This window comes from Periophthalmus magnuspinnatus, chromosome 11, assembly GCF_009829125.3.
Source record: "Periophthalmus magnuspinnatus isolate fPerMag1 chromosome 11, fPerMag1.2.pri, whole genome shotgun sequence".
Classification (NCBI taxonomy): domain Eukaryota; kingdom Metazoa; phylum Chordata; class Actinopteri; order Gobiiformes; family Gobiidae; genus Periophthalmus; species Periophthalmus magnuspinnatus.
The window spans coordinates 7,429,439-7,438,928 of NC_047136.2; the positions used below are offsets into that span (position 1 = coordinate 7,429,439).

The 9,490-nt window shown below is 37.6% G+C and overlaps 1 protein-coding gene across 1 annotated transcript; it reads left to right on the forward strand.

Annotated features, from left to right (window-relative positions):
* The first annotated feature begins 599 nt into the window (after positions 1–599).
* On the forward strand, positions 600–9,135 carry fkbp9 (FKBP prolyl isomerase 9). Its single transcript, XM_033975356.2, has 10 exons — positions 600–904; positions 1,517–1,662; positions 2,793–2,982; positions 3,065–3,210; positions 3,368–3,557; positions 4,072–4,217; positions 5,215–5,404; positions 6,125–6,270; positions 8,010–8,173; positions 8,367–9,135. Exons 1-10 carry the CDS (start codon positions 702–704, stop codon positions 8,541–8,543), a joined length of 1,698 nt encoding a protein of 565 aa, XP_033831247.1. The 5' UTR covers positions 600–701; the 3' UTR covers positions 8,544–9,135.
* The last annotated feature ends 355 nt before the right edge of the window (positions 9,136–9,490 follow it).

Here is a 9,490-nt window from a genome sequence, read left to right on the forward strand (position 1 = left end):
GGGCGTGGGGCTTGTGCTACTGAGAGTGCAGTTGTAGGGACCCCACAATACCACGTTGACACATCACAGACGCCGCACTGCGCAGGAGCAATACGTGGTGCCCCCAACTATCCCAGTGAACACCAGAGAAAGTCAAGTTAACTGTTAGTGCAAAAGCTGTGACAGGACAAAGAAAGCTAAACTTCAGAATAAATTGGCTGACTTTCTTGTAGTTTTTTTCTTGGCAAGAGCTGCAGACTCAACAAACTCAGTGTCAATGAAACGGTTCTACACAGAGTTTTTGCGCATGGACAAGAGGCAGGTCCATTGTAGACTACACAAACATATCGCCACAGAGAACAAAACCGAGCCCATTTTGATTGAATAAACAGATAGATTAAACCATAGATTAAATCAGAACATACAAGTGACAAATCTCGCCTAATCCCACTGAAGAAAATGTATTAAGTCAAATTAAAACAAAACAACCAGCTATATTTTCCACATGAACATAGATTAAATTTATTACAAATTATTTTTTACGTCTTAACAGGAAGTTGGCTTTATGTACGTAACTTGACACGTGTTCATCCCTGCCCCGGGACTTTGGGCAGGACTTGACTGTAGGAGTAGAGGAAGGCAGAACACCGGGAGACGAAGCGGACGCGAAACACCTCTACAAGACTAACATTTGACATCCGAGTTGAGTAATCTTTAAGAAAATGATTCACTGCGTGCAATGGGCGCTCTGCCTTGCATTTCTGGTTGCATTTGCTGCCTGCGATGCTCCTCACATCCCGTTAGACGACATCTTCATTGAGAAAACTTTCGTGCCAGAGCAGTGCGTGCGCGCAGTCGAAGTGGGAGATTATGTCAGATATCACTACATCGGAATGTTTCCCGATGGCACGAAGTTTGATTCCAGGTTCGTACGATTCATTTCCCCCCTTTTCTGAACTTTAAACTTAAGTTAAGCTCCGAAGATGTTATCAATGGTAGGCTAGCTGTGTGCGTAATGCGTAAAAGTAGCCATGGAGAGGATGGTCCCTGGAAGCCACGCAGGCAAGACGAAGCTATGGGATGTATAGGCTATAGTTACCTACCACTTAACCTAAGCCACCCAAACCCATCATGCACCTTAAAACCATGAGAACACATTATTATTATTATTATTATTATTATTATTATTATTATTATTATTATTATTATTATTATTATTATTATTATTATTTTTTTTTTTTTATTTTTTTTTTTTTATTATTTTTATTATTATTATATACATTTATTCGATTTTAATTACCATTTTCATCAAGAATTATTTAACAGACTGTATACCATCATTATTTTATGTGTACTTTTTCTGCCATAATTTTTTAAATATCGATTATGCCTATGCAGATTTATGTAATTTTCTAATAGTGCACAAGTGAGCATAGATATGAAGAGTTTGCATAAAGTGTTTGCAGAATCAACATGTAAGCCATTCAAAGTATTTTTTGTGTGTATTTGAATTTTAACATTTGTTTATTGTATTTAGCTATGATCGAGGCAGCACCTACAACGTGTATGTTGGTAAGAAGCAGCTGATTGAGGGGATGGACAAAGCTCTGGTGGGGATGTGTGTCAACGAGCGAAGACTGGTCAAGATCCCCCCTCACCTGGCCTATGGCAAAAAGGGATATGGTAAAACAAGATTTATGAAGTTTATAGGAACTACTACTCTATTTACATGTAACTGCACATAGAAACCCTAATGAGATTTTTGGTGCAGTCTACAAAACTATCAATGGAGAAAATAAAGACTTTTTTTCCCATTCCAGGCCAGGTAAAACAGTTATTGTAATCCAATGGTAGTGTATTCATGTATACTGGTCACACCATTGTAGTTCAGTGAAGGCAATTTAAAATTTTCATATATCTTTTAGGCTGAAAATACCTGGAGAAAAACATAGTGGGGTGTACATGCAGATGCTAGATCCTTAAAAAAATATCTTGATTGATACAGGATTGATGACAGCCATTTAAACGCAATTACTAAACCAATCAATTATTAATCTACATACTTGGTCAGGTAAAGCCAGCATGAAGAGGTACCCATAAGGCTGATGAAAGTATTGATACTTTCATACGTATACAAATTGATACTTATACAAAAAATATCAATTGTTGTGTAAAAAATGTACAGTACATTCATTAAAATATAATAATATTTTAATTAATCTTCAAAATACATAATTTATATTTTAGTTAATTGCACATATATTTAATTTGTAGACCAGTTCAAGCTGGGCTGGACCAAAAATAATGATAGACTTTATAAATGTTGGTGAAATTCTTTACAGTAGAGGAGATTCAATTGTATTTTAATACAAAATGCATCGATTGATGCGATTGATCTCGTAATATGGTAGTGCCCAGCTCTAGCTACCACATGTAGACTAGCTATTCACATTTTCAATGCCAAAGTTTATTTATGGTCACTTTATTTTGACTTACATCACAGAACCTATTTAGTTTTTAAATTACTTTCTTTTTTATATATATATATATATATATATATATATATATATATATATATATATATATATATATATATATATATATATATATATATATATATATATATATATATATATATATATATATATATATATATATATATAAATGCTTTCGTATTTTAACACAAGACTCTTTATGTGTTTGTCATTACGTGAACAATTTATCAGCATGAATAAACAACATTTATGATTATTTTTCATCTTACTCGAGTTCTTTAGAAGTATTTCATTGTAAAACTTGTTAATTCTCCACAGGTGACATTATCCCTCCTGATTCCATTCTTCATTTTGACGTCCTGCTGTTGGATGTGTGGAACCCCGAAGATGGAGTTAAAATCAACACCTATTACACCCCATCCACCTGCTCCAGAAAGGTGGAGGTGTCCGACTTTGTGCGCTATCACTACAATGGAACCCTTTTGGATGGGACTCTCTTTGACTCCAGGTTTTTACTGCCACAAATTTTAACAATCCCATCATTTTATCCTAATCCATGTTGAAATGTCGTTCTTTGCTTCTTCTTGCAGCCATACTCGGATGCGTACTTATGACACATATGTGGGAATTGGATGGTTGATCGCAGGCATGGACCAGGGGCTTCTGGGAATGTGTGTTGGGGAGAAACGAATCATTACTATGCCCCCCTCCCTTGGATACGGGGAGAATGGAGATGGTAATTCTCTCATGTAATCAAATCAGCCATATCAGTCATTGTAGTGCAATTCTATACCTCGGTCAAAAGAGGGCAGTATAGGACTAAGATTGGAGAATGAAAAAAAATTGGACTGAAATCAAAATACACAGTTTTGAATTTGATATTAATTTCCCAGGCAGTGACATCCCAGGACAGGCCTCTCTTGTGTTTGATGTGGTTTTGCTGGACCTTCACAACCCTAGAGACGGAATCACCGTGACCAACCAACAGGTGCCTGAACCCTGCACCAGAAAGACAGTTGCTGGTGACTTTGTGCGTTACCATTACAACGGCAGCCTCCTTGATGGGACTTTCTTTGACTCAAGGTACATTTGATTTTATTTGTACCATTTTATTACTTTCTTTCTCAGTATTTCATCTGTAGGTTTATCCTCTGTTATACCTGATGTCACCACCTTATGGCAGTATTGCGCTAACTTCAACTTTTCATTTTTGTAGAAATGAAACTAAACTTTAAAATGGTTCATTGGTCTGTACTATAGACAGGCTCAGTGCAAGGTCAACAATGCATGAATTTTTAACGCTTTACTAAGAAGAAGAAAACAACAACAACTGATTGTGGTGAATCAAGAGGAAAATGGATCTAATTGTAAATCTGCCACTGTCACGAAAAACACGTTAACCATTTTACTCCATAAAAAAATGTGTAAAAATGCAACAGATAAAATAAAGACCCAAAGTATATATTGTGTTGAAGCACCAAGGACAGGATAACGAAAAACCTTAACGTGCCAGCACAGAACCTAAACTTGGACAAACTTTGATTTCTTGCATAATTTAAACAATGTGACTTGTTATAATTAAGTGATATTTCAACAGCTACTCGCGCAATCGCACCTATGACACATATGTGGGTCGGGGCTATGTGATCGCTGGTATGGATGAGGGCCTCATTGGTGTCTGTGTCGGAGAAAAACGGACCATCACTATCCCCCCACATCTGGGCTATGGAGAGGAAGGCACAGGTATATAAAAGAGGATGCATATGAACGTATTATTATTAATATTATATTTCCCACTAGTACAAAGAAAAAGTACCCATTATCATTATTGACCCCCTCTGTTATGTATTGAATGATAAGTTGATGTAGTATTTATTGTGACAGACCTAGACATGAGCGGAGTCCTGCAGGAATGGCGTTCTTTGCTCTTATTTATAATTCACATATACAGTTGTGCTGCTTCTACCCCATAGTATATTTCCATTTTCTCATTGGGACCTTTGTTCTAACAGTATAAGGCAGACAATACCTGAAAGTGACGTTCCTATATTATAAATCTGGCCACAATGTTTGGACAATGTCATAATTCATCAGGCCTCACTTTTCACCCCCTGCTTGGCTGATTATATACTCTTTCTCTAAGCCTGCCTCTCGTCTGCTCTCTGTATTTACAACTTTTGCCTTGCTACTACAGAGTTTACACAACCATTGCCTTACTCTTAGACAAAAGAATGTGATGACAATGTAACGAAATCCTTTATACAGTTTTTTAACTACATCTAATGCTTTAGGATCATAATCATTGGTGGAAAAAGTACTCAATTTTGTCAAGTACAGATACTTCACAAAAATACTCAAGTAAAAGTTAAAGTATCACCTGAAAAAAATCTATTTAGGTAAAAGTATTAAAGTACCTGTTTAAAATGTACTTAAAGAGTAAAAAGTAAAAGTATTTCACACAGATTTTGAGATCTAATAGAGTACAGACACCTGCTCTCAAATGTAGTGAAGTAAAAGGAAGATGTATCCACTAAAATGTATTCACGTAAACTTCAGATCCCTAACTTAAGTACAGTACTTTACTATTTTTACTTTGTTAAATTCTACCACTGATCATAACACAAAACAATCCTTGATGTTCCTTTTAAAGAAATATCCCAATGCTTTAAACATATGTGTGGCGTTATGGTTCTGACAGTTCAGACTACATGTCATTTGTATTATTTGTACTTTTACACAGGCTCCAAGATCCCAGGTTCTGCAGTGCTGGTCTTTGACATTCATATAATTGACTTCCACAACCCTTCTGACAGCACTGATGTCACGGTCACATACAAGCCAGAAGAGTGCGATAGTCAAACCAAGAAAGGGGATTTTGTTAAATATCACTACAACGCCTCTTTACTGGACGGTTCATCGATTGACTCCACGTAAGTTGTGCAGCTGCTGTGTATGTTCCATCAAAAGTGAAGCAATACAGATGCATGTGCACTTCCTTTTCCTGTGTTTGTGGCTTTCTTCTTTTGCATTGTACATGCATTGAAGAATGCTTTTGTAGTTTAATTTGCACACAGAGCAGCTCACCTGTAATGGTAGCCTGGTGGTCTGGAGTGGGATGTATTCAGGAAATTACCCAAAAAACAAGCTCTGATAGTGTAATGATATTTATTACAAAAACAGAGCATATGCCAATTACAGACAGAGTCTGGGTATTCTCTGAGCCAATGTGAGAAAGACCACGAACAAAGAAACTCACCCATATTTATACTCTACAAATCTATAGAACTACAGGACAGCCGCTTGTCTGTTCAGGTATTTGACCCCAAAGCTTAGCAATTACCATACATTGCACCCATACATTACAGTGTCAGGTCATGACCTTTGTCCCCTCTGGGCCTTAACCCTTAAAAAAGATAAGAAGAAACAAATGGACCTGATAACAGATGGCAGGCCAGATACCACACTTTGTTATAACACTATGCCTGGCTTACTGATCAGATACAGAGGTTCAAATTGTGTCATCACATCTCAGAGAAATTACAGTTAATGTTAAACCAATGGAGATTTTAAGATGCTAAATATCAAACTTGGCATTCATTCAAAAGTATTGTGACACTAGAGTGTGATAATATATAATATATATCCTTTAGGTATAACTATGGAAAGACATACAACATTGTGCTTGGAGCTAACCAGGTTGTACCAGGCATGGAGGATGGACTGGTCGGGATGTGTGTGGGAGAGAGGAGACATCTTGTTATTCCTCCTCATCTCGGCTATGGAGAGAGGGGTGTCAGTAAGTCTTGCATGTTTTGCTAACACAATATATACATTTTGATCGTCAGTTACATTTCATGCAATTAAATAGAGCGAGATTTACACAAATGCATACCTGGTGAACATTTTGCCGTAAACTTGGTCAAAGTGTAGTAAATGCTCTTGGCCAGTAGGTGAGGACTGACAAACCACTGAAAACACAATATTTTTTTGTGCTATTTAAAAATTTCTACTGCTGTATCAGTAAAGATAGACAAATATATCGGTTGAAAGATATAAATATTGGGCAGATTGTTGTGGAAAAATTACAGTTCTAGATGAAAAGTAATCCATTTGCGAAGTGAGTTTTGAAATACAGAAAAAAAGGTTTTGTGGGTGCTTTCTCTCGAAAAAAGCTGAGTCCAAAAATAAGGTTCCACAGGTTTATTGAAGTGTTGAGTATGAACAAAAATGACTTTAGCTTACAGATCAGGTGTCTCAGTCGTTGAGAGGACCCAGACCAGTTCAGTGTAAAAAAACAAGTGGCTCTGAATCTAAAGATGCCCAACAAAGCCCCAGATCCAGGTGTGGCTGTCACTTTTGTTGGATCTACTCGAATTGAGGCTCCACCCCTTCCTCGGACCGTCCACCCACCTGACGCAATTTGGTGCAACTCTAACTCCGGACCTGACTCTGACCATAGAAGGGAGTGAGATGGAATCTGAGCTCAATCTGGCATCTGGTTCCTCTCACAAGGGTCATCTTGACATTCGCTTACAAAACATTTCTCAACATCCTTTGCACAGAGTCCATCTTTTGGGAAGCAGGATGAAGTTAGCTTCCAGGAATTTCAAAACACCCACAGTTTATTGTTTGTTACAGCAAATACAGACAGGACAGGGCCCAGGCCTGCCCTGGCCACAGACTGGTAGCTTCCCGGCCTCTCCCCTAGTTCTCCTCTCAGTCTAAGTCCAAGTCTAAACCAACCCCTGAGCATCTGAGCTCTGACTACTTTATACCAGAATGACAATGCTACATACATTTCAAAGCAGAGTGACTTTTGTTTCACACCCATATGATAATGAATTTTTACACTTAGAGAGGTAGAACAACAACGAGTTTCCTGTGGGATGGATTCACACAAAAATTTCAGCACAGCTTATAGGTCATTGGTTTCTCTGGATTCTAAATAATCAGTATTGGCATTGGCCATGAACAAATATTATCACGTGCAAATTGTACACTGGTCAAATGATCTGGTCAAGCTAGAACACTGTATGAATATAGCGCACAGTTTGACCAAATAACATTAGCTATTCTGTTATTCTCTACCAGTATCCAGAGATGACTAGGATATAAAAATAAAAATGTAAAAAGTAGCGTTAATTCAGTGTAAATATATATGCACGCTGCAGAAGATTTCTGTCTTTGTCTTAGTTGTAGGTTTAGTGTAAATGCAAAATATGACAGTCCACTGTAAAAACAGATGTGTACATGCAGAGGACACATAATGTAATCTAATCTGACATTAATTGACCAAAATTATTCATCCTTTCCTGTGTGTTTCTTACTGTTCTACCAAAGTAATAGGGATATAGAGGAGGGGGGCGAAGGGATCTGTTGTCCCAAGCCCAAGAGTTGTAGTGACCCAGAATTGGATGTCCATCCTATGAATTTATATTAGAGGGGGCCCATGTGAGGCTTCTTGCCCTGGGCCCCCAAATTTCTGTTGCTAAACCTGACCATAATATGATGCTATCTATGTTGTACTATTCCCAGCTAACGAAGTGCCTGGCAGTGCAGTGTTAGTGTTTGACGTTGAGCTGGTGGAGTATGAGGAGGGACTGCCCGAGGGTTACATGTTTATCTGGAACGACGAAGTATCTCCGGATCTGTTCTCTGAGATGGACAAGGATGAAAACGGACATGTGGAATCTTCTGAGGTACTTTTATTAACAAAACGAAATACATTTATACTTTATACAATTAATTTATTAACTGACATTTTTTCTGTTTTCTCCTATCCTCCATCGTGCCCCCACAGAAAACATAATATGACTTCTTTATAGCTTGTGTGAAAAAGACATGAGAATTTTAAGTTCTAAGCATGTATCATTTGTTTGTGTATTTTTCCAGTTTACGGATTACATCATGCGTCAGGTGACTGAGGGCAAAGGTCGTTTAGCCCCTGGCTTTGATCCATACCGCATCATCGACAACATGTTCTCCAACCAGGACCGCAATGGAGACGGGAAGATTACGGAAAACGAGTTCAAACTGAAAGCAGATGAGGCTACCCATGACGAGCTATGATGAGTTAGGATTTTTTTTATTTTGTGTTATGGGGTGCAGGTTGGAACACTGATAAAAAACAAACAAAAGAACAAACAAAAGGAACAAAAAGAGTTTAGGAAGATTGTTTAAAGATGGAATTATTGATGTCACCTTATAATTTTGTGAATGGTTATTACCTCTTTTTCCTTATTGTGTTTTAAAATAGCACAAAATGTATGTTTGATAAGTCAAACCAGGGCTTCTATGTCATTTGTCTTGCACTCAGACAGTTTTCTATGGAGAGATCTTTTTTATGTTACCACTCTTGTTGACACAAACAAATGGACTGTTACTTCCTCTTTTTTTTTTAACAGATTGTTTATTTAAAATTTTAGATAAGGACAGTCTGTAAACCATGTTGTTTTTTTATTTCTTTCTGAGTTGTAGTGGTTTTACGTGTCTTTGTCATCAAATTATTCAGGACATTGTGAATTTGAATGTGTGTTTGAGTGACAGAGGGAGAGAAAGCAGCGTGAGCATGTGTAACAGTTTTTGTGTGATTTTATATTCAGGAATAACTTGAACGTGTGATAACAGTGCCACAACAACATGATTAAAACATAAAATTTTACTCATGCTGTTCGTCATTTAAACAAAGTAAGTCTACTCCATTCAGTGTAGTGAAGAGTGCTGTGAGCGTTGGAGAAAGCAGCCACTTCATAAGAGAATGTACCAACACCGTCATGAGAGCTCCTCAGGACTCCAGTTTGCCGTACAGACTATAACTCCATCTATAACTCCATCCTCAGACCCAGAACAATGAGAACAATAGCAGAGTCGTTAAAAGTTGAACAGGGTAGTTCTAGCTGAAACTGCAGATAACAGATGTTTACAAATTCAGCCCCTCCCCTCAGATAGAGATAAGGAAGTGTCCACCAGTAATCTGACCAGAACTGAAGAAGCAAAACGTCTTCACTCTTACAAGG